Source organism: Zootoca vivipara, chromosome 7, assembly GCF_963506605.1.
Source record: "Zootoca vivipara chromosome 7, rZooViv1.1, whole genome shotgun sequence".
NCBI lineage: Eukaryota > Metazoa > Chordata > Lepidosauria > Squamata > Lacertidae > Zootoca > Zootoca vivipara.
Genome location: NC_083282.1, coordinates 50,534,688 through 50,559,548, shown reverse-complemented (window position 1 = coordinate 50,559,548; position 24,861 = coordinate 50,534,688). Strand labels below are relative to the sequence as shown.

General features: G+C 42.6%; 2 protein-coding genes across 3 annotated transcripts; one reads left to right on the top strand and one right to left on the bottom strand.

Annotated features, from left to right (window-relative positions):
- Positions 1-4,153: 4,153 nt before the first annotated feature.
- On the top strand, positions 4,154-17,856 carry APOBEC2 (apolipoprotein B mRNA editing enzyme catalytic subunit 2). The gene is made up of 3 exons (XM_035122689.2): positions 4,154-4,525; positions 12,062-12,609; positions 14,140-17,856. Exons 1-2 carry the CDS (start codon positions 4,371-4,373, stop codon positions 12,600-12,602), a joined length of 696 nt encoding a protein of 231 aa, XP_034978580.1. The 5' UTR covers positions 4,154-4,370; the 3' UTR covers positions 12,603-12,609; positions 14,140-17,856.
- Positions 16,931-24,843, bottom strand: OARD1 (O-acyl-ADP-ribose deacylase 1). 2 transcript variants are annotated; one of them, XM_035124076.2, is made up of 5 exons: positions 24,100-24,843; positions 20,388-20,532; positions 19,954-20,012; positions 18,547-18,659; positions 16,931-17,057 (listed from the first exon to the last, which is right to left on the bottom strand). In XM_035124076.2, exons 1-5 carry the CDS (start codon positions 24,118-24,120, stop codon positions 16,955-16,957), a joined length of 441 nt encoding a protein of 146 aa, XP_034979967.1. In that variant the 5' UTR covers positions 24,121-24,843; the 3' UTR covers positions 16,931-16,954. The 2 variants fall into 2 exon arrangements, with proteins under 2 accessions (XP_034979967.1, XP_060133013.1); XM_060277030.1 differs by lacking the exon at positions 24,100-24,843 and adding an exon at positions 20,635-20,890.
- Between the last annotated feature and the right edge of the window lie 18 nt (positions 24,844-24,861).

The following is a 24,861-nucleotide window of genomic DNA, read 5'->3' as shown; positions in this document are numbered from 1 at the left end:
TTGGACTGCTGCATGACACTAATAAGACAGTGATTTTTAAAGTAGCCTTATCTACAGCAGACACAGTTAAGATTAATTGCAAACTGCGATCAACAGGTTGTACAGCAGGGGTTCCCAAACTGAGCTTCATTCAGGTGGTCTGCAGCATGTCTGCATTCAATATTCATATCAACCTCCAATTGTATCTGTATTGCTTTTTATTTCCCAAGTTGCATTTTACTCTGTTACAATCTGAATCCTGTGGAATGCAAATTGCAATACAATACAATACAATACAATACAATACAATACATGAAAGAAGCAATACAGTACAAACACAATTTTAAAACATACAGCATCTAGCACAGTGCATTACAATTGTTACACCAGCTCTACTTCAGTAGTGTCAGACTCAGGGCTTTTTTCCTTTAAAAAATGTTTAGGGGTACTCTCATTTTCCTACTCATATTGAAATACTGCCCCTCAATGAGGCCAAACTTGGACTCACAAAATGTTTAGGAGTATGCATACCCCTGCGTACCCCCCAGAAAAAAAGAGCACTGGTCAGATTAGTTTCTGTTTCTGAACACACGGAGGAGGCAGCAATGTCGCCCGCCCGGCAGGCATGTCAAACCTGCGGCCCTCCAGATGTTTTGGCCTACAACTCCCATGATCCCTAGCTAGCAGGACCAGTGGTTGGGGAAGATGGGAATTGTAGTCCAAAACATCTGGAGGGCCGCAGGTTTGACATGCCTGGCTCAAGGACTCCAATCTGTGAGAAGCTGACAATGCATCAAACAGCAGCATTTTACAGGATACATGTGCATTTGGAGAACTTCATGTGAACACGGATTACAAACCCAGCACTGGAAACGCAGTGATTGCACCGCAAATGGGAGTGCGGACACAACCTTTGTATAATACAGTAAAGTAAAGCAGTATTTTGTCAGGATAAGCAACTACTGGTAAATATTGAAACATAAGGCTTAAATTTATTTAAAAAATCGTTGTTTCAGAAATGGATAGAGACTTTTAAAAAATCTGTTCGTTTGTTTTCTTTAATAGCATTGAAATGTAAATTAGTTGGATTAACAATGCAATGCCTCATTCATTAGAGGTTTCTGAGCAAAGGCTACAGGGCAACATTTCAGGGATACAGTAGTAGTGGATTCCCTGTAGGGGGTTGAACTAAATAACTTTAGAGATTCCTCCAATGCTCTGATCTATAGTGTTGTGTTCGTGTTTATGAAGTAAAATCTCCATGAGGATGAATCCAGTTTGAAACATGTCCATAGCATAGCCTCCTGTTAACTACATGCCATATGCCCATTGCCTGGACTGCCTTCATGGAATGATAAAGGTTCTGCAGAGGCATCCTTGTATTTTGCAGTTTTTTTCAGTTCGTCACCGATGCGCACCATACTCAAATAAATGAACCAAACACAATGAGGCTTTCTTTGCTACACCAAATTCAAAGCATACCACCACTGTGTTCTCTGTGCACTGCTCAATCTCTGTTGTCTTCCCTCAGGTCTGCACACAGCCTGTGCGGTGTCTGCCTGCACGGAGGGAGAGCACTGCCCTAGAAGGAGTTCAGCAGCAGCTGGGAAAGAGATGGAGCCACAATCCCAGCACCACATTCCAAAGATTAGATTAAAGCTCAGCATTGATTCGTGCAACTTGGCTGGCTCCAGTGAAAGTTAAAGCGGCAAGAATGATGGGACCCCGATTAATCCAGCAGTCAAGAGCTTCCAAAAATAAAGTGGGTCAGAGGGACACGAGAAGGGGTATGGAAGAGTTATCACTCATCAGCTCAGGATTCCCATCCCCACAATTCCTCCCTAAAATGTCAAAGGTGACAGTGATTGGTCTGGGGTGCATAGTAACCAGGGAGGGGAGAAAAACAACCCGCTTCCTATGGAAAGTATTCCATACCATTGAAAAAACTGATCATAGCTTGCCTTATAGCCCCTGTTGTCTCTGTCTCATTTTTATAATAAAACCCAGTCCAAGAGGCAGTTGTCATGTGTACAACGTCTGCTTGCTACCAGAGGCCCAATGAAATCACTGCTGGTTATGCCACAGACCAATAGGTGTGTAAGTGTGTAAGCTTCTATGTAAGTGGTCTTTTTAAAAACAGTTAAAAGGAATGGGAGGAAATCTCATATACCGCAGGTATTAATGGAATTTTGTTGTTCTTAAAGAAGCAGCTCAACTCTTTAAAGCAACAAAAATCACTAAAGATGCTGGGTTCTATATCATATGTCCAATAGTGCCTTTGGCTGTTTGTGCAAGTAGAAAGCACTTCTGTGCATGCACCCAATTTTCACTAATCCTCCGATCTTCTGCAACACTCTGCATCATGATACATATTGTTCTGGAGGGTCCCCCACCTCGCAGGAGCAGCTTGGAGCAGGGAGAGAAGTGGCTGCAGTAGATAGGGGCAGATCAGTGAAGACAGAATGCCTAGCCTTGCAAGAGCAGAAATGCTTTCTGCTACTGCAAGGCTGCTCCCTGTTCATAGCTCCACTTTTCATACTATGTTCATAAATTGTGAATTGTGAATGTGAGGAATACATATTCTCAAACACTTACTGTATACTGTGCAGGAAAACTTGATTTGTTGAAGCACATTAGTCAAACACTGGAGAGTTCAAAAGGGTTTTGGGCACTGGGGAGCTGCTATGTGGTTCCCAACAAAATATACTGGGGAGTAGGGAGAAATAAAAATGTAAGAGAGCAAAACAGATACAGTTAACTGTTAAATAAAATCCAGCATGCACTTATTTCAAATACTTTCTTGCATTATTAATGCGTTAATATAAAAATGTACATTGGAATTTTTCAATCTTTATAGTCTAAGTCCTACATGAAAGGTATTCAATGCAATCTCCATCCTCAGGAAGTTTTGGATAGCTCAGGGCAGAGCAATGAAGACATCCCAAACTTTTGCAGGTCAAACTAGCTTGTAGGCAAGCTATATTCCTCCCCCCCCCCGAATGCATATACAGCTTACTGAGCTCCAATAGGCAAAATCTGCACATTTCACTTCACTTCCTCCTGATCCGGACCCAAATCCACTGGGTTCAAAAAAATTAGCCATTTTTATACTTGTTCAAAACCAGCTGCTTATTACCTGCCTCAAGCAAGCTCCTATTCTCAACTCATCATCATCAGTATCATTTCCCTTTGCCCCAATCTGCATTCATTTTTTTAAATATCAAATTGCACCACGGCAGTATTGCTCCTAGTCCCCTCACTGCAATTCCACCTGAGCAAAACATCTCCAGATAGACTGACTGTGGAGAAGAAAAAGCAGCCACCTAAAAGACATAATACTTCTCCTATATATTCCTTATTAACTAATGCTATCATATTCCAGTGTATTGGAATCAACAAAAGGCAGACCCTGTACAATGGGTTTACTCTCAGGTTCAAGAACAACTTCAATCTTTCAGATTATTTTGCGCTAGCAGAATATCTCCCCCAACATACTTTCAGTGTGTGGTGCTGATTCCAAACAACTTTCAGTCTGTTTTTCAGTATATTCCCTAGGGCAGAGGTAGCTAACTTATAGACCAACAGCATCTGTAGGGTCACGTCTCCCATCATTCCTCACTACTGGCCATGCTGCCTTGGGCTAATGGGAGTTGTAGCCCAATAACGCATCCCTGCCCTATGGAAACAGGCATTTTAAAGCAGTGTTTCCCAACCTTGTGCCTCCAGATGTTTTGAGACTACAATTCCCATCATCCCTAGCTAGCAAAACCAGTGGTCAGGAATGATGGGAATTGTAGTCCCAAAACAGCTGGAGGCACAAGGTTGGGAAACACTGTTTTAAAGGATACAATTTTCATATGTATGTAAAGGTTTCAACAAAAGGCCTCATCAACCTTTGGCTCAACAACTGGTGCATTTTTTAAAAATGCTAACAATGGCATTGTGCCTTCCTCCTTCGTCTAGTCTGGAAGGGTGGTCCCTCGAGGACAGGAGGAGGGCGTACTGTCCAGGGACATTGGTCAGTGGCCAGCCTTGCTTGAAGCCAGTTTTCCGTCATGGCTGGGGATAAATAGGTTACTTCTGCATCCAGGATTTTCCATCCATCATCCGCCCACACTGAACTCGTCACTTCATAGTTAAATATAAAAGGGAGGCAAGGGATAGGCCACAGCCAGAGTGAAAGTGAAGAGGTGACATCCGAGGAGTGCTGGAGTCATCCTAGCCTGCACCCAACCCTGTCATTACTGCCATTCCATATATAGCTCCTGACAACTGTCTAGGGCTGGAACTTCCAGCTCTCCCCACCACCACCTCCTGTCACATTTCTGCATCTGAAGCCTGAGCACAGCTCTTGGCCCCTGCTGTAGCCTTTGGACATCCATTGCAACAGGATGGCTGAGAAGCAGGAGCAGCCGCAAGCCTCCCAGAACGGTGAAAAGGCTGAAAAGGCTGAAAATGCAGAGAATGCAGAGAACGCAGAGAATGCAGAGGAGGCCGAAAAGCCACCGGAGCTGGAGGAGCTGCCACCCTTCGAAATTGTAACAGGGTAAGAGGTCTGTTTTATCCCATACTCAATGGCAGCAAAAACACAGAAGACAAAGAGAAGATTTTTTTGCAGAAGTTGGCCACCGCAATGTTTGCAGGGTTTTGTTGTTGTTTTTTAAAAAAGGGTGTGCCTCAGGTTCAAGGTTTTACTGCTCTGAACGAGGACCCATATTATTTCTAAGCTTTGTGGTGCAATGTTATTCAAACAGGATGAACTCACAGCAAGTATTTATTTTATGATTATCATTTATGGCACTGAAACTGTTATTCTCCCTCAGTGGGGAAAATGCTCACCTGTGGGCTTAATCATATTGCAAGAGGTTGCTGGCTGTGTAGCCTCCCACGAGCCAGCAAGAATGTCATGCATTTGGTTAACCTTTTCCACATATGCAGCCTCATTAAAATGAAAAAAGAGGAAACTTTCTGAGTAGGACTAGAGGGACTTTGCATCTATTCCAACTCTGAAACGGAGAGTTATAGCTGCAATTTTTGGTTCGTATCTAGGCAGATAAAATCAAATTGTTTGAAAAGACCAGAGGTGAACGCTAAGTCATCTGAGAGATCTAACGGGTTTTTATACAACACAGCAGGCATATAATGCAATCAGAAAATCTTTAATCATAGAGATTGATTCATCTAGAAAAATCTTTTGAGCCGCTGTCTTTAAGCATTAATAATATTTATCACAGTACCATGTAAGTGTGATACTTAAGACTTCAACTACAATATGTAGTGAGGAATTCATCAATATTATACACCTTTATCCTCTTACCATGATCTCTATGCCCCGATATTCAGTTCCCGAAACAAATCAAAAGTGGTCATAAACTTTAAAGCAAGGATCTGAATTTGCAGTAATCATAGCTTAGCTGGCTATTTGAGTTCGCAACACTGTTTTTCGCTATGCTCTGTACTGGTGTTGTAGAGAAAAAGAATGAGGCCCACCCAACTACGTAAATGCAGATGAATAGGGCAAGGTGCTAATCCCCAAGAAGACAATGCTTTGTTATCATCCAGAGTCTAGGTGGCTCCTGGTTGCGAGTTTCATACACTTATACTCTCTTGATGAGTACTGTATTATCATCTCATTCTATTCTATGGAGTTAAGCCACTTCTGGGTGGAGCTATGGTTTAAGGACTAAATGCTATTCATTCCTTGGTCTCTACCAGAAATAGCAGCAAGAGAAACTGTAAATATAAACTTTTGACACCACTAATTGCTGAATTATTTGGGATTAGGTGTCCCAGGCTGTAATCCTACTTTACACTCTTACCTGGCAGTCCCATTGGAGCTACGGTAACTTCTGAGCAGACATGCACTGGATTGTGCCATAAATGATCATGGTGCATATATTAAAGACACACCTGTTTACAGAGGCATTCCTTTGACCTCGCGACCATATGGCATAGCTGCCAAGTTTTCCCTTTTCTCGCGAGAAAGCCTATTCAGCATAAGGGAAAATCCCTTAAAAAAAGGGATAACTTGGCAGCTATGCCATATGGGCTTGTTTCATTGTGCATTTCAATTATGGATGTTTTTATTTTAATGTTTTAATTATATTGTTTTATTGTGTATTTTAATTTTGAATGCTTATATTTTAATACTTGAACAACTGATCTGATTTTTATGCAAACCAGTTAGACGCCTATTCAGCATTAAGTGGTATCTTCAATTAAAAGGATCAGGTAGTAGGTCTTGACTAAACAACAAGGAACTCTGGCAATTTATACATTAGTGGCTTAAAAGGCAGCAAGGCTGCTTTGCCCTGCTGTGTTTCAAATTGCACTTGCTCATTGATGTACATACCAGAGATGGGCAGGGATGTCTTCACCTGATGCCCACTGCCTGCTTGGCTTCCCCATGCCTGCAACCCACCCAACCCTATTCATGAAGCTGCTCAGGTGCTGTCATCTGCACATGCATAACGGCTGTCTAAAATGTAAAGATCTCAGTTTAACCAAGGTAATGTGGCTTACATTTCTAAAATTGACAGATGGAAGCTGGTTTGAATGAAGACATCAAACAGCAGCATTCCTCAGGAAGCTACAGGTTGGATGTGGATTGTGCCAACATCACATATACACGACTTCAGTTCGAACACTAGCAGTAGGAGTTCACTGGAGCAAGGTCATGTATACAAAGCCATTAAGCCGAATACTAAAACCTTCATATTCTGCTCTGAAGATGCTCATTGTTTGTAACTTATTGTAATGCTTTTGCTAGGTAGAATTCATGCCTTTGCATGAGGTGAGGCATTCTGCCAGTATAATTTAAACTAGTATCTTATATAGATCCAGCATGCCCAGTGTTTCAGAGAGACATTTGTGTTCACAGGCTCAGATATTGATACAGTACTGCCACTTAGTATTACAATATTTAAGCATTCTTTCCAAAGAATTTCTTGTTGCTGGTTTTTAGGCTTTAGTAGGCTCAATTTCAACTGTTTTTTTTTAAAAATGAACTAAATATTGATTTGAAACAAAACAGGCTCGCAGAGAAAACATACACCGGATACATAATCATATGAACTGCAATTGGTACTTCCAAAGTTCTTCTCATCTCTGTCAAATGAGAAGCAGAAGGTAAAAAGGTATTATCTGCCTAAGATCAAAGGAGTTCATAGTGAGCTGAAATTTGAAACCAGTTCTAAGTTCAATTAATGGCTTTCCATGGGTAAGGTTGGTCAATACAAGCAGGGCTGGATTAAAACTGTTAGAGACCCTATGCACTGAAAAAATTAGTGCCCCCCATATGTATAATAATAATAATTTATTATTTATACCCCACCCATCTGGCTGGGTTTTATGTATTTCAACGTAAGAACACTAAACCATATCTCCCCACCCATGTGTGTGTGTGTCTGTAAGAAAAATAATAATCAAATACATAGAACTCAAAAAATATCAAAAATAAAACAGATTTATTGCAACATATGATGGGATCTTATTTCCTTGCATTATTTAGATCTTTGTTATGCCCCCTGGTTTAGGTGGTGATAAAGAATAAATAATAAAACAGAAAAATGGGGGAAGAGTGTGGAGTGGATGCAGGAAAGTCTAATAAATGTCTGATTTTTCCCATGATGCCTACCTTTTTTTTAAAAAAAGTCAAATGTCAAATTCTTCAAAAATAAAATCTGTTTTTTTGTGCCCCTTCTTTGCTGGTACCCAAGCACATGCTTACTCTGCATGCACCAAATATAAGAGGATACACTATGATTCAGTGGTCTCATCAAAGCTTTGAATATCTGCAGCCAAACAAGCAGGGCATTTTTCTTCAGAATTATTATTCTTTAAATATCTTGTGCTCTAAAACAACATAACCCCTGCAGCTGCAAAGAGGAATCTCAGACCAAATTTTCTATTTATTTATAAGCTTCAGCCTGATGAAGCCAGATATCTAGCTAATGAGGGGATTAAAAACACCAAACATAGCAGCATTTCTGCCTAATTATCCCATGGTAGTTCAAGCATTTCAATTGCCATTTGTAGATTAGAAAAGCTTCACAGTGTCTTGCCAGGGTTTTTTTGATGCTGTCCCCAACAGGTGTAGCAGCTGTGGAACCTGCACTGAGAATCTGACCAATCTTTATAATTAAGAATATCCTCCTATCCCTTTCTATAGTGTTCTAACTCTTCCTAAAGCTGCCATGTACATTTCATGAGACTCCTACAGATACATTAATTTGCACTGCATCCTTCTGCAGTGGAAATTAAACCATCAGACAAATAGCTTCAGACCAAAGGATGGAATAACACAAAGTGCAAATCCTGCTCCCTTCTCTTTGGCAATGGCAGACTGCTGTCATGATCATGAGGATACCTGATACTGTGGCTCCAAAGTCCCTCAAGACAGCAAGCAGCATGTTGTTTGGCTCTTCATAGTGTTCGATCAGTTCCATACACACAGAACTTTGTTCTTACAACAAGCCTATGAAAAAGGTTAAGCTAATAAATTGTGCGCTTCACAGCGAGTACAGTAATGATTTGAACCTAGATCTCCCCAAGTCATAATCTGACACTCTTACATCATACTGGCTCATACATTCCTAGTTTCCTAGACAATTTGACAAATGGAGTTAAGCTAGAAAACTACTGGTATATAAACAAAATAATGGGGCCTGATAGACAAGAAACAGTGGGTTGTTGCACATCACCATAATCTAAGAGAGTGCTTCCAGACTCACTATTTAGAAGGAATACACAACATTTGAATATTAGAACCGCAAAGCAATGAGATTTTTTTAAGGAGGTATCTTAAGGAAAATAAATTCACCAGCACTACCTCATAAATCAACTTGGAATTTCAGTTCCAATATTTTCCACAAGTATTCCTTGCATGGGAATAACTTTAAAAGTACTCCTGTAAGGGGACAAGGTAACACAGAGGGGATCTAACTACGTTTACAACAGAGCTCTAAATATCCAAATGTCTAGCTTCTAGTTTCAAGGAGTCATCCAAGGCAGTAAGATTTATATAGCTCATTTTCTTCACTGGTAAAACATGGATATATGTATTTCCCAACACTCACATATATAATATGCTCAGTCCTCTTTAAATGAACAGAAATGTGCAATAAAGAAATAATTAACCTCACGCAACAAATTGGGGAAGTAAGTCAGTCACACAGCTATTATGTCCCTTCTAGCCTCAATGAACTATGAATTTTAATGTGTTGTAGAAGTCCCTTGAGCATTCTGAATCGCTGTTAGATTAGAAGAGAACAGCTATTGTTAGGGGCAAGTTGAACAGCACACAAGATAGCTTGAAAGGCAACTATGTCACAGACGTGCACGTCTGTGGCTGATTTATGGGACATGTGGTTTCTTTTCCCCTTGCCCTTTCAGTGATGAATAACTAAGCATTTCAGAGCTGCAGGGGGCACAAGCAATCTGCTACAATTTGTGAGTGCTAAGGACAGAGGCTTCAAAGCCTTGAGGCAAGATCTGTTTCAGGTATTTTCCAGCACCGAGTTTAGAATACACACACACTGGAATATGCACTCTCCACTTATTTGCAATTAAGCAGAACATAGCAGACACTATAGACATAAGCACTATGTCAAACAGTGCAGCTATACTGGCATCCACAACGAGCAAACAGTTTTCATGGGTGTACCGGGCACTTAAAATCCTAGAAAGTCTAGGGGGTAGCCAATCTAGCACTCTCCAATATTGTGGACTACAACTTTAATCACTCCCAGCCATCATGAGTAGTGATCAGGGATGATAAGAGTTGCAGCCGACTGTATCAGCTTGCAACGTCTAGTATACCCTAATGCTACCTAAAAATTTGCCATTCATTTTGCATGTTCAATTATCCTTCCTTTGAAGCCAGTGAACCTGAGCAATTCCAGAAAAGATGTTGTAAACTAACAAACCAAACTATGGCACTTTAAAGAGAAATTGATTTAGTTTGAGCCTCTGAAGGCCAAGAGCCTCTTACATCTGGTACATACCGTGTTTCTCCTAAAATAAGACACGTCTTATATTTATTTTTCCTCCAAAAAAACACCACGGCTTATTTTCGGGGGATGTCTTATTTTTTTCGAGCGGGAGCTGGCAACAGCATGCTGCGCCGAGCCCCAACCCGTTGAGAGCCGGCAGCAGCGCACCGCACGGGACCCGTTGAGAGCCGGGGAGCAGGAAGCAGCCGCAGAGGCGGCTGTGAGAGAAGCGGCGGCGGAGGAACCGGCAAGAGGCGGCTGCACGGGAGCCGCTTTGGGGAGCGCAGCGCAGCGCGAAGAGCCTGGTGAGAGGCAGCTGCAGCTGCAGGTGAAGCCCGCGATCTGCGTGGGCGACTGGGGACGAGCGCCCTGAGCGCTGCGGCGGTAGCGAAGAGGCGCCCGATCAGCCCACTTCTCAGCTGATCGGGCGCCTCTTCGCCACCGCCGCAGCGCTCAGGGCGCTCGTCCCCAGTCGCCCACGCAGATCCCGGGCTTCACCTGCAGCCGCAGCTGCCTCTCACCAGGCTCTTCGCGCTGCGCTGCGCTCCCCAAAGCGGCTCCCACCCCCGCAAAACACAGTGAGGCGGCCGCGGGGGAAGTGCCGAGAGCGCCCAGGAGCGCGGCTGCAGCGACGGTAATCCCAGGGGCTACGGAGGTGGCTGTGGGCACGCGCCAAGGCCCAAAGCACAGCGGCGGCGCTGGAGACGGCCACTGCGAGTGGCATGAAAAGAAGATCGCCAGCAAGCGCGCTGTTGCCTCTTGCCGGCTCTTCCAAAGGCGCTTAAATGCCTTCCTTTCCTTGCCAGACCTGCTCCCCCCCCCGCCTTATTTTCGGGGGATGTCTTATATTTATTCTACTAATGAAAAGCCTGACATGGCTTATTTTTGAGGACCGTCTTATTTTAGGAGAAACACGGTAGACAGAAATATGAAGATGAATTCACCTGGTAGGAAATACAGTGGAGCCCAGTTTTACAAGATGGGGCTTTGAGAGAGAGAAATGGATGCACGTAGTTAGATCATATAACTTAATACTCTGTTAAAAGAGCAAAGTGAAATGCTGAAGCCCCACACAGAAGAATGGATATACAGAGAGCTGGTTGGATATGCTTCTCCTACTTCAGTGGGAGAAATTCAATGTAGTGCTATGGCAAGAGTTCTGTCAGTGCAAGCTTTCCAGCTTGTCAGACAGAACATTCTCCTCTTTGCTTCCCATGCACTGTTCAGAGGGTTCTCTCACACACTCAAAGGGGACATGCGGGTGGAGAAGAGGGGAGGAAGCCCTGTTGTGCTAGCAGGAGCCCGTGCTGGCTTCTGCTAGCGGGACTTGCTAGCTGAATCCCACACAATAGAATGACTAGCTTCTACAAGGCAATGAAGAGTGCAACTATCATGGAAGATCCCAAATCTTGACCCATCTATGAGTCAAGCAGAGTCTGAACTTAAGCTTGCTGCAGAAAGGTCAGAGAAGGTTCTTTCTTAGAGGTAGAAATCTGGGATTAAGTGCTAACGTGCGTGCATTACACCAAGAGTAATTCAAGATGAGGCATCTTGGATACAAGAAAGGAGCTAGAAAAGTAAAGGAAGAAACGAAAAATCTTAACAACCAGTAGATTTAAATGAATATAGAAACATAGAGCAGGCAGGTGAATATATCACCATTAGTTTGTAGATACTTACTTTCAAATAATTTTAAAACCACAAAAGGAGAAATTATGGTAGCTTGGGTATATCAGCAACAGATTACTTGAAAAACAGCTGATGCAAAAACAACCCGCCCTCTAAGCTGGAAACATCTGACGACTTATTTCTGCCAACTTTTCCCCAATTCCAATAGCAACTCCCTTGTGGTTATACCAAAGCTTTTTCACCAACTTCTACCATACACCTCCAAATTACTTGAACATGGAATTAAATATCTTCAGGAAATCTAGTCACTGCCCAATTCTTCTATGTCTCAGGCCTTAGAAGGGAATAGCATGGTTACAAAATTACCTTAACACCACCAATAACACTGAAATCAATGGATTAAGGAGGTTGTGTGTTATTAGGTGTGTAACACTGAGGCTTTCTTTCACTCTTTTATACAGGGAACGGCTTCCAGCCTTCTTTTTCAATTTCCAGTTCAAGAATGTAGAATACAGTTCAGGCCGGAACAAGACCTTCCTGTGCTACATCATAGAGATTCAAGGCAAGGAGTCAAAAACCTTACGGGGCTATCTGGAGGATGAACATGCAGCAGCCCATGCTGAAGATGCCTTCTTCAATACCATCTTGCCCACATGTGAATCTGGCCTACGCTACAACGTTACCTGGTACGTCTCTTCTAGCCCCTGTGTCGGCTGCGCTGAGCAGATAACTAAGGCACTGAAGAAGAACAAGAACCTGAAGCTCTCCATCATAACGGGCCGTCTCTTCATGTGGGAAGAGCCTGACATCCAAGCTGCTCTGAAGAAAATGAAGGCAGCTGGCTGTAAAATGAGAATCATGAAGCCTCAAGACTTTGAGTATGTATGGAAGAATTTTGTAGAGCAGGAGGAAGGTGAGGAACCTAAGGCATTTACACCCTGGGAGGACATTCAAGAGAACTTCCTATATTATGAAGAAAAGCTTGCTGAAGTTTTGCACTGAGGTTCAAGTAAGTATAGTATCGTAATGAATTCTGAAAACTAATTTCGAAAAGCTTTCTCCTTTTTAGAGTAGTTTCTCAGACCATCTAACTCATGAAAAAAATACATTTTGTTCTCTCCAATGTTAATAAGATAAAGCAAAGAGCTGGATACATTTTTTAAATTTTCCCCATTTCAGAAGAGCCATACTGAAGTCCATTTCATAAGCTACATGAGAGGTCTAGATGCCTATCAAAACCATTTCTGTATGGCAGAGGCCCTACGCAGCTCCTGTGCATATGTGGAAGACCAACTGTCCTGCCACATGGCAGCAGGTTTGCAGGTGTCCTCAGTGTAGCATCTGAACAGAAAGTTGGCTTAGACCTATTCAAACCATATCAACCCGTGACTCTCCAGGTGTTGTTGCACTCCCAACACCAGCCAGCCTAGCCAACACCCCGAGCTTATGGGAACTGGAATCTAACAATATATGGAGGCCCAGAGGACCTTGGCCTACAATGACTTGCAGTGGTGGCTCTCCAAGATTTCAAATAAGAGCCTTTCCCAACTCTACCTAGAAATGCCAGGAATTATAACTGGGCATGCCTCCAGACCATCACTATTTTGCAGAAGGGATTCAAGCACATACTGAAAATTTAGGTTTGTGCAATTAAAGTGGATTAATACACTGTGTCACCCAAATGTGACAAATGCACATAAAAAAGACTTTTTGCGGTTGGAAATGCACTGAAAAATCTTGGATGAATGAATGAGCAATGGGAAGATATATAAACACCTATAAGCAGTTCAGGATGAATGCTCACTGTCGTATAACCACCCCAGAAGCAAAGCAGATCTAATGTACAAAAGAGAACAAACATAGCCTAAGCTCCATGTTAGCTTTGTGCCATCAAATCAGAATGAATGCTCAATAAATAGGTTTTTCAGAGGAGCCCTGGGACCTGCTGCATGCAAACCATGTGCTCTACCATTAAGCTATGGCCCCATCCCCTGGGCTGTATCTGCTGCTCTGTCGGAACAGGTAATCTTATTATATTATACATCAAATATACAACAAACAAGTTCTAGAGGCATACTTCAAAAGACATTTTCCCTGCTGTTCAGATTCATTACTTTGAATCCCATTTATTTAAAACAGGCATTGAAAAAAGGAAACAGATTAAAATATTATGGAAAACAAATGCTAATAAAACAGACACATGACATTACATCAAACCTCATCTGGAACCTCATCAGTATACAATCAAAGTCCTATACCAGCTTCCATATAAAATGTCAACAGGAATCTTAGGCACCTCATTCTAAGACAAAACCTTATTCTAAAATGCAAGATGTGCCACATAGAATTTATTCTAGGAACTTGGCAAGGGGTGAAGAAAAACATCCGGCAAACACCCAACCCCAAGCTAAAGGAGAGCTATTTTATATCATTTTGTCCATTATGCAAGAGGAACAAACTGGTGAGGCATTGGTTATTTTGAGCAATAAAGCCCCATACATTTGAGAAAAGCAACTCAAGTCTCCCTTTCTCTCCCCAGGGCCAGCATGTGTGAAGTCTGCCAACCCTATGGAGAGACAAACATGATATACTTTGACATCTGGGACTCCCCCTTCGGTCCTCCAGAGCTGCTTTGAAAAAGAAAAACAACACCACAAGTCTCTGGTTGACATGTCGCCTTGCTGACTAAAAATACATTTATTATGCTGCATGTAGGCATTTGGTTGTTTGAAATACATAAACCTGCAGTGCTGCTGCTCACATGGGAAGAAAAAGCATAATGATATGGAATGAAGTTAACAATCTGCAGTGCAAAGCTTTTTCATCACTGAAAACTTTTGACAAACAAGTCAAACCACACCAAAGAGCTTACCAAAACAATAATGCAAATTAAATAAGTTTAGCAAATGTGGTGCTCTTTTATCATTTCAGAACTTCTTTAAGAGAACATAAAATACCGTAAGTATACGTAGGTCCTGCTATTCAACCACTATCTGACAATTCATTTAGAATTCACTTAGAATTATGCCCAAATCTTGCTATACGCTCTGCAGATTCACTTGTTTGAACAGTCAGCTTCCTTACATGTCTACCCAGCAGAAAATCCCATTACATTCAATGGAATTTACTTTCAAGTAAAGTGATATAGGATTGCCGCCCAAAAGGTAAGAAACAATGGTCCCAATCCAGAAACATGTGTGGCAGCTTTAATCCTTCTTTTCAGCATGGTCATTCTTCCATACCAGCTCCAGTTTGGGGAAACAGCTGGTGTACCTCTGAAGCAAAGCAAGGAACAGCTCATAGGAGAAATTCTGGTAGACCTACATAATCCTGTGCCAAAATTCTGGTAGACCTACATAATCCTTTGCATCTGCCTAAAGGGGTTCTCTAGATCACAGAATGTATTACAATATGATGAGATATGTGTAATAGCATAGACCAGGGGTTCCCAAACTGTGGAACCAGTGCTCTGCAAGCTTCATTCAGATGGTCCATGATGTGTCAGTAAAAATACAATTAAAAAGCATACTGCATCTAGCACAGTGTGCTACAACAGGCAGAAAAAATATTAAGTGGCTCACCAAGACCCTCTGAGATTTTCATGTGGTCCATGAGAAAAATAGTTCGGGAACACTGGCATAGACATCTTAGTTAATAAAGCAATTAATAAAGATTTACAAGTTCCCTTCCAAGATCAATGTACTGCAAAATGCTCTGTGATACAAATATGTGAAGATCGCATAAAAGGGATATTGATGATTTCAACAGAAGGACCACAGTAGTGACAGATTCTCCACATTAAACATATGGGGAAATGAAAAATTTGCTCCCAGAGCCTTTCTTTATTTTTGCACAATTTCTTTTTGGTACCTATATCCTTTCAGGGACACACTATTCAGTTAATTTAATGAAATATGCTAATTGGATAATACCTATCTTCTTATATTTATTGCACATAAAGATCTAAGGGAAACGCTTATTTTAATATACAGTCGTACCTCGGGTTACGACCACCTCGGTTTGCGAACAGTTCGGGTTACGACCTGCGCAAACCCGGAAGTGTTTTCGCCGCGCGCGCGCATAAGCCGTGCGCGCGCGAATGCGCGCTTTGCGCATGCGCAAAATGGCGGCGCCCATAGCGCTCGGTTTGCGAACTATTCGGGTTACGAACTGCGATCCGGAACGGATCGCGTTCGTAACCCGAGGTATTACTGTATGTTATAGGAGCTTTCATTTTTCTGCAAGAAGCAACCTTGAAAGCTCTGACCATGTATGGCAAGAACAAGAGCTGCAGAAGTAGTTTTGGGCAAGGCTTAGAAAAATCCCATGTCAGATATATAAGAGGTATTTTTAATAGTTGCTTAATCATGTTATTTAATATTGATGTGTTCCTTTGCTGCTCAGCAATATCTGGTTTATGAAACAAATGGACTAAATGGAACTGATCCAGAATTCCACATGTACAGTATGCCAATACACACAGACCTCATACATATGCAGGATACCCCAATAATTTCAACAACAGAAGTAGATCAGTGCTGGATTTACGTATAAGCTAAATAAGCTATAGCTTAGGGCCCCACTCTCTTGGGCCCCCCAAAAAATTTAAAGGAAAAAAACCCACCATGGGTGTACATTTCCAAAATATAAGATAAACTTCTTAATTGTATTTCAGTTCAACAATTACTTTGATAAAATACATATTTTGTTATGTGCAAATGGCTTTAGATATCTATTAGGTCCATAAATTACCATATAGCATATATTCAACACAAAAACCAGCAACAATTTGTTGTTGACAAAGGACAGCTGGGCATATAAAGAGCCCCATTACCTTCAGTAACTTAGGGCCTCATCAAACCTAAATCCGGCCCTGAAGTAGATGTACATATCAGACCTTGCATGTGCACAAAGAGATACAACACTACTTCAAAAATTAAACAGTTCACTCTCTTGGAAAAGGTATTTTATTTACACAGAATAGGAAAATCTAATTACAGTACTTTAAACAGAGCATATAAGACCTGCAACAGTTAACCATTGAGGTCCCATAGTTTTCACATTATTCTGAAACACATGATTGCATAGCAGAAAGTGCTACACTAACCAAAACACAGCTATGCAAATCCTTTATTTTTCTTTGTTTTTAATTTGTAAGTTTGTCTGCTGAGTAAAGCACACTCATCTGCTGGCTAGATACATCCAATTGTAAATTTCTACAAAACACTGTCCATACTTGGACACTAGTAATGGTGAGAAATGTCTGCAAGAGTAAAGAAAACTGAAACAAGATCATACCATCATCGTCTTCCAAATCAGTCACAACAGTATTAACAGAGAAACTGCCCTAATAATTACAGAGAATAAACTGTAATGCTAACATCTGTATCCTCAAATACTTCTTCAAGCATGGTTGAAACTTTATTCCAATCCAGGCGGTCAAGTCCACACCCAATCCTGGAAGATAAAGAATGCCCAAGTATTTCCACACATTCATTCTTGCCAATTCACCCTTGAGAAATATCCTAAAAATTGCTATTCTGTAGCATCAAGTTTAATCATAATACTCGTAATTTCTCCCAAGCAAAGCCAGTTAGAATTATTACTAGTCTCACATACAAATAGCATCACAAAATGAATACACCAGGTCTGTCAGTCATGAATTGGTGCCCAGTTCTGAGGTCATGAAGAAATAATGGTCAAGGCATCATGAATGGGCTATGCTATGTGCAGTTGCATTTCCTCCTCTTTCTGCATATTTTGACTTCCTCTTGCTTCCTGCTTTACTGTAATGATTGTATGCCATAACATCCATATCAGGCAAATTATGATTACTGCAAACCAAATCTGAATTGGAAGTAAGATAAAGGTAAAGGGACCCCTGACCATTAGGTCTAGTCATGACCGACTCTGGGGTTGCGGCGCTCATCTCGTGTTATTGGTGGAGGGAGCCGGCGTACAGCTTCCAGGTCATGTGGCCAGCATGACAAAGCCGCTTCTGGCGAACCAGAGCAGCACACGGAAACACCGTTTACCTTCCCGCTGTAGCGGTACCTATTTATCTACTTGCACTTTGACGTACTTTCGAACTGCTAGATTGGCAGGACTGGAAGTACTTACATCCAGATTAGACGTCAGCATAAACTAAAAAGAGAGGGAGGGAACAGGCATGCAAAGAGAACACAAAGTCCGCTGAACAATAACCAAATCAAGATTTGAATGAAACATCAGAACAAGATGTACATCCATTTACACATGCAACAAAAAATAAAATAAATAACTAGTTGCCCTCAAAACTCCAGCAAAGTATGTACTCAAATGCAAGAAAGTTAGCAAGCTAAAACAGACATATTATTGGATCATCTAAATATTACTAATGTCTAGATTTCTCAGCATATCATCTATATAATACTCCAGGCTTTAGTTCTGACAATTGCTTTTGTTTTCCACAATATTTTTATCACCTCAGAGGTGGTCCGAGCAGAGTTTTCTCAAAAAGCATAAATCTGCTCCAAAACACAGTGTTATACATTGGCCTCAAATATCTTCATTTTCTCCTCCATAATTTCTAGACTGTAAACTTAAACGAAGTAGAAAATGTCATCTCTTTCACACATATGCCATCTGTAAATATATATAGAATAATGAATTCTAGCAACCCCCTAATAGTTTTATTTAGATGTTTCAAGTAGCTACCTTTTATACAGGACAAAATTCTTTCCATGTCTAAAAGTTAGGAATAACTAGACCTATCTGTTTCCTAGGTCTTTGGGACTTACTATGGAAATTTGCTTTTCATCATGCATTTCAGTTCCACAGTCAAAAATACATTTTAAAGCATTTGAAATTTTCCAAAAATAATAAAAAAATTACTATTTAAGATATATGTATCATATGAATATTCCCAAATATGTGGCGGTAATTTTCCAGTATCAAATTTGCTTACTTGGGCATAGAAATACAAGTTACGCCATTATTCATGCAGTGGAGTTTCATAGCTTCCAGACTCTTCTGTAAATTGCCATAGGTAGGTTTATGAAAGTATTTGTTCTTTGTAATCTGAAAGCAAGTGCAAGGTTAAATGCAGACTAGCCATACTTTTGATTAGGCATCTTTACATCCCATGTTACACATGCCTTCTCAGAATAAGTTGCATTGAATTCAATAGGACCCACTGTCTAGTAAGCATATTTAGGATTGCAGTCTTAGGCTGAAATCTTGTACAACCTGAGACTAGTGATGTCAGTGGGATATAATTCTAAGTAGATACTTAAAGGATTGTGTTGCTGAGGCATTATATTAAATTCTTTTACATATTAGGTACTTTTAGCCAATACTGTTGATACTAACCAAAGATAGATCACATGAATCTAGATCATTAATTTGGCTACTTGGACTAGCAAACTGAGACATGTTAAAATTTGCTAAAATCTGGGCCTTCAGTTGCAGTCCCAAGACTAAGTACTTGCAATTTGCACCAGTGTCAGTGGGACGTGTAAATGGCATTATAGCTGCCACACACAAATTAAAACCTGGTCCCTGTGATGTTAAAAACACTGAGATTCTGCAGGTAAATATTCTTATTTATGTTTGTTTTATTTATTTTTAAAGGCTCCTGCAAAGTTATATTTTGAAAACACTTTTTTTTGTTACAAAATTTTAACCATACTACTCCTGCTGATACGTATTTGTAAATAGCTGTTTTGAAAGAATGTGACAGAAAAAGGCAGACATACTTCAAATTACAAATGCAATTTACAAACAAGGAAGCAAATATTTCAGCTCCTGAGTGTTTTTGGAGAATATGATTCAACTGAATAAACAAACAAATTTCACACAGCCAGGAACTTCTTAATGGAGCATAGTATAACAGCAAAAAGAGAAGATATCTAATTGTCTATGTAAATATGTAAAGAGATATATTAAAAGGGAAGAAATATACCATGCTAAATTGCATTTAACACAGTTCCCAACTTAGCTCCAGACAGATATAATAGGAATGTGAATACATCCACTTCTTGAGTCACTGTGTGTTTTCAAATAAGATTTCAAGCAAAGGTATTGTTTGTGATCATCTGAATATTGGATGGTACAGACTATTCTGAAATTTACTAAATAACATACCACTCAAACAACTTCAATTTCTGCAACAGTTTGCACTTGAACTTTTAATGAAAGGCCTATGTAAGTGAAAGCTGTTGCTGAAGTTGCATCACAGCAAGATTATCTTTAAGATAAGGGTGTTTTTATCTTTCGCTCACAAATGAAGAAGCAAAAATACTAATACAGACAGATATCTCTCTGCTAAAATCAGTTTGTGTACCCAAACTCCTATCATGTGCCCTGCTCTTACCAGATAGTACACATATCGATTGTCTCTCTGCAGAACAGCCACATCTCCAGTCTTCTTTTCTAAAACAAATTAGAACATCTTTATCAGAGCCAAAACTAGGATTTTTTTCACCTAGGTCAAAGACCCAGTTTGGCACCCTACTCCCCAATGTGTGCTTGCATACATATACATACATACATACATACATACATACATACATACATACAAACACACACACCTCAACACATTTATTCATAAAGGGCATAAAAAGTAGGCAATATATAATTTGATTTGGCTTCCTGCAGCCAATCAGAAGCTGCGCTTTGGTTTCTGAACGTTTTGGAGGTTGAACGGACTTCCAGAATGGATTCCATTCAACTTCCAAGGTACGACTGTATTAAGAACCTAGGTTCTATTTTTTATACATAAGGCATTAATTTTCCTTTACTACTTACTCTGGTTCAAGAGCTCTTGAACACCACCAAACTTCTTCTTAAAAATGGCAGCTATGCCAGCACTCATGTGACAATCCTCACTGATGCAGTGAGCAAGGGAGTCTGTTCCAGGACACATAAAAAGGTCTCCCTTTATGTACATGATCTGAGGATAGAAAAAAAGAAAAAAAGAAGGCATTTGAGTCAGAACACCAGGCAACATTCAGTATCACAAAGAGTGCCACCATCTAAGTCAGTGTTTCTCAACCTTTTTTGGGCCACGGCACACTTGTTCCATGAAAAAAATCACGAGGCACACCAACTCTGTGCCGCCCTATAGGTACGCGACGCCTTTTCCTCGGGAGGAGACCGTTGCCTATTTTGTTCTCGCCTTCCTGCCCCCCTCTTCCCACCATCACCAAGTTGTGCGACAGACACCCTCGCTGCTTTGTGTGTGAACCTGGGCGACTGGCGTGTGTGTGGATGGATGTGAGTGTGCGCGCACACGAAGGGGAGGGGGCAGCTGGAGCGCAATGCGCGCTGCTGACGCCGGGCCGGCTTGAGCCCGCCGGGGAGCGAGCGGAAAGGGGAAAGAGGCCGCGCCGGTGCTGCTCGGCCTCGGCGCCCGCCTTCTTCTCGGCAGCCGCCGCTTCTTCCCCGAGCCCCGCGGCCTCCGGCCTCCGCAAGGCGATGGGCCTCGAAGCGCAGCCTCCTCCGCTGCCGCCACCACCACCGAGCTCCCACCGCCTGAGGCGAGGGAGCGACAGCCGCAGACGAGGCTGAGGAAAGCCAGGCCCGTCAGGCCGCCGCCGCCGCCGGCCCCGTTCGTTGCGTGTGGAAAGTTTCGGTTGGTGGACTAGAAGTGGAGAGCGGGGCGCGTGAGGCGCCGCCGGCGAGAGAAGGGATGGGATCTCGGCCGCCGCAACTGCCGCCTTGCCGGGGACGCTGAGAGGGGGAGCAGCAGGAGGAGGGGCTGCGGCGAGGCAGGCGGGCGGCTGGCCCCCGCCTGCCTGCCATTGATCCTGTGGTCGGACCTGGAGACTCGGGCTCTGCTGGAGATCTGGGGGGAGGCGGACGTGCAGAGCGCCCTGGACGGCAACTTTCGCAACAGCCATGTGTACCGGGACGTGGCTTGCCGCCTGGCCGAGCTGCAAATCGCCCTTCTCGTCGCCGCACATGGCGGCACACCAGCCAGCGTCTCGCGGCACACTAGTGTGCCGCGGAACAGCGGTTGAGAAACGCTGATCTAAGTCACTGACACCTTCCTTTGATCCTGTGCATTTTTACTCCAAGTAAGTCCCAACACAATAATTAAGGCTTGTTTTGATGAATTTCCAAATATTACCATCTCAGAACGATGCACATTCACCTAGGAGTAAATCCCCCATTAAGGCAGTGGAACTTACTTCCAAGTAAACATGCATTGTGTTGTGCTGCCAGTATCCACATCAATGCATTCTTGTCTTCATTATACTTAGGCATGTGCTAGGACTAAAGAATTCTGAAATCTGTTTGCAGCACAATCTTTAACCAATCCTGGAACTTTATGGTAAAGTGTTGATAAGAAAGGGGAGGGGGCTTCACAGCAGGAGGCGGAGGGGCTCTAAGCCGCAGAGCCAGGCCTTGCCCCCGGGGAGGGATGGAGGAAAAGGAGGGCGGACCTCAGCTCGCGCCCCCGCCGAGTCTGTGGGAAGCGGAGGAAACTCGAGCACGCAGCTTCTCGGTTGCTCGGCCAGCCCTCCCTCTCTCCTTCTCCTACTCAGGCGGGGCAGCCGTCAGTGGAGGTGGCGAGGGGGCGCCGCGCTGCCCCCCACAAAGTGGAGCCCGGGGCCCCCCTATTGTGACTCCCCTGGCCGCACACGCGCTCTCTCCCCTGGGGCGGTGCCCAGGATGAAACTTCTATCCCGTAGCCCCGCCCACGTTCCCACTTTGTGGCCCCTCCCCTCCCGTGCCTTGGCCCCGCCCCTGAACGACTTGCTCCCCCTAGTTTTGATCCTGGGTACGCCCCTGAGCCACTAATTGTTTTAACTATGTGATTCCATTTAGAAACAGTACTACCTAACACAAAATCAGTACAAGAACTTCAGGACTAGCAAGCAATAGCCAGTCTTCCTCTGGCTGCCTGATGTCTGCAATACAGTGGTACCTCACTTTGCAAATGCAATCCGTTCCGCGGAGGCATTCGCTCGCCGAAGGCACGCTTCTGCGCATGCGCGAAAGACGGATAGAGCACTTCTGCGCACGCATGCGCAGAACAGATCGCTTCTGCGCATGTGTGAGCTGCGCAGATCACGTCTGCTCATCCGACGCCACGCAACCCGGATGTAAACACTTCCGGGTCCGTGGCGTTCGTAAATGGAGGTTTTCGTAAACGGAGATAGGCGTAAACCGAGGTTCCACTCTATAACCAATGTCAACATTCATCACAAACAGTATGAAAGCTTTTTAAAATCACCACACACAGTATTTCCTGCTGGGAGTCTCAGACAATTTCCAACTAATGACCTACTGCACACAGGAAGCTACAAGAATGACAAAGCTAAACTCACAACAAAAGAAGCATGAACTTCTGTTCATACTAAGATGCATGTCTATGAGACGGACCTTCATTATGTTTACACAGAAGCCACTCTGTTCTCAAAGGGATTTGCTTAAAATTGCAGCCTCAGAAAAGAACATGAATTGGACAGCTTTCTTTTGAGTGCTATCAAAGTCTGACAATCAGGGAGAATTAATTTCTTATACAGGCCAAAATGGAAAACGCCCAAAGCACAGTTGGAAGCTAGGATCCCACTGATTCAAAACTCGAATACCTATCCCAAAGAGTCTGAATCTTCTAAGTTTACTACATTATAAAATGTGGATTATGAAAACCTGGCAGATATATTTGCAGCAAGGCCAAATGGAAAATTTCAGCCAAATGACTGAAAACAAACATGGCTATCAGGCAAGCTTTTTGTTTTGCTTTGTTTTTTTAAGAGGAGAGAGCTAGAGGGAAACATCATGAGAATTAGTAGCATTTTTAAACTAACTTGCAAAAATGCCAGCCATTTTATACTTGGTGTTTTATTCTATTAAAGGCATTTGGTGTAGGATCAACAAGGATAGAACAGGTGAACATGACTGACTGACAGAGAACCATTTCCAAAATAATAATCAACTGTCAGATTGTGAATAGGTGTGTGTGTCGATCTGAACGTATTCTATCATTTACTGTACTGTAACCTAAAGCTTACAAGAAAATGAATAGAATTCTTTCATCACCACCTATGAAAGACAACAGTAATGACTACTACAGGACTTGTTCAACACATGCCTATTTATATTAAATTTAAAACTGCCAATTGAGTGAACAGTTTCCTGACGAGCCCATTAGGTGGCAGTCACAGTCAGACAGGATCCAAAACTTTACGGCTCCAATATTGCACCAGTGAACCTTTTCGCGGCGCTTTCGATGCAAGGCTGTGTTAAGGGAAACAACCGAGTCCAGTACAGTACTGGACTCATTATCAGGTTTAGCGTACCAAGCAAATTGTGAGTCTTGAGAATACATTTGCTTAATAGACCATCAAAACCAAATACCTAAACTTTCGCCCCCTTACATCACAACTATAGGATTGCACAAAATTACAATTAAGACGCCCCGCTTTCCTGCTACGAGAACTAAACACCAACACCAGCAAGACAGAATTGCTGAATTATAAGATGGAGGGGAAAAGACTCCACTACGCACTCGCTCTCCTTTTGCAGCCATAGCATCGAGGGCTTTCCAGGATTTCTTCAGGTGTAAAGACTGGGAATAAATGGAAATTCCTATGGGAAAAACGAACTGGAATGACAGGCAACAGCAGCCCCAATAAATACGAATCCAGGCACGGAAAACCCTGTGGCGGGTGTGTGTGTGTGTTATCAAATAAGCCCCCCCCCGGCTTTACTTTAGGGGGCTCTTTTTAACACGTTACAGATAGCCTCCCAAGAGTTTCGGTATAATTATTCTGCCTACAGCCTTCTGAGGTAAATGAGAAATAAAAGCGGGGAACGCCCCCTTGACACCCGTTCCCACTACCTGCCCTAACGGCTGCTGAGCTATTAGGCGTCTCCACAACGGAAGGCGCCTTCGCCTGTTTCAAAAGCTGAAGCTACTAACACCCCCGAGGAAAAGCGGCGCTGTCCGCCACCGACAACGTGTAAGGGCAAACGTGTAACGTCGCTCTCCACTCTGTTTTGGCCGGCGGAGGGGAAGCCCCCCCCCCGTTTCCCGTAAACGCAAGATACAAAATGGCAGCTACCTACACGTATGCCTTTCTAGGCAGAGAACTCTATGGTGCCGCCTCAGAGCACAAATTACCATAGGAAACACAGACACAAATTATCCTGCCCTGCACATGCGTAAAGAAGCTTTCTAAAAGTAGAAGGCAACGAGGCGACTTAACGAGGGAGCGCACGACTGTTCCAACAGCGCGTGCGCGCAGTTTCAAAGCAGCGCAAGCTTCGG

Excerpts from the sequence above, each read along its gene's own strand:
- APOBEC2 (XM_035122689.2), top strand. The coding sequence starts at position 4,371 with ATGGCTGAGAAGCAGGAGCAGCCGCAAGCCTCCCAGAACGGTGAAAAG. Across the intron at positions 4,526-12,061 it reads CCCTTCGAAATTGTAACAGG|GGAACGGCTTCCAGCCTTCT; the intron begins GTAAGAGGTCTG and ends TCTTTTATACAG.
- OARD1 (XM_060277030.1), bottom strand. The coding sequence starts at position 20,664 with ATGGAACAAGTGTGCCGTGGCCCAAAAAAG. Across the intron at positions 20,533-20,634 it reads TGTGCCGTGGCCCAAAAAAG|ATCATGTACATAAAGGGAGA; the intron begins GTTGAGAAACAC and ends TTCTATCCTCAG. Across the intron at positions 18,660-19,953 it reads ATCGATATGTGTACTATCTG|ATTACAAAGAACAAATACTT; the intron begins GTAAGAGCAGGG and ends ACTTGCTTTCAG.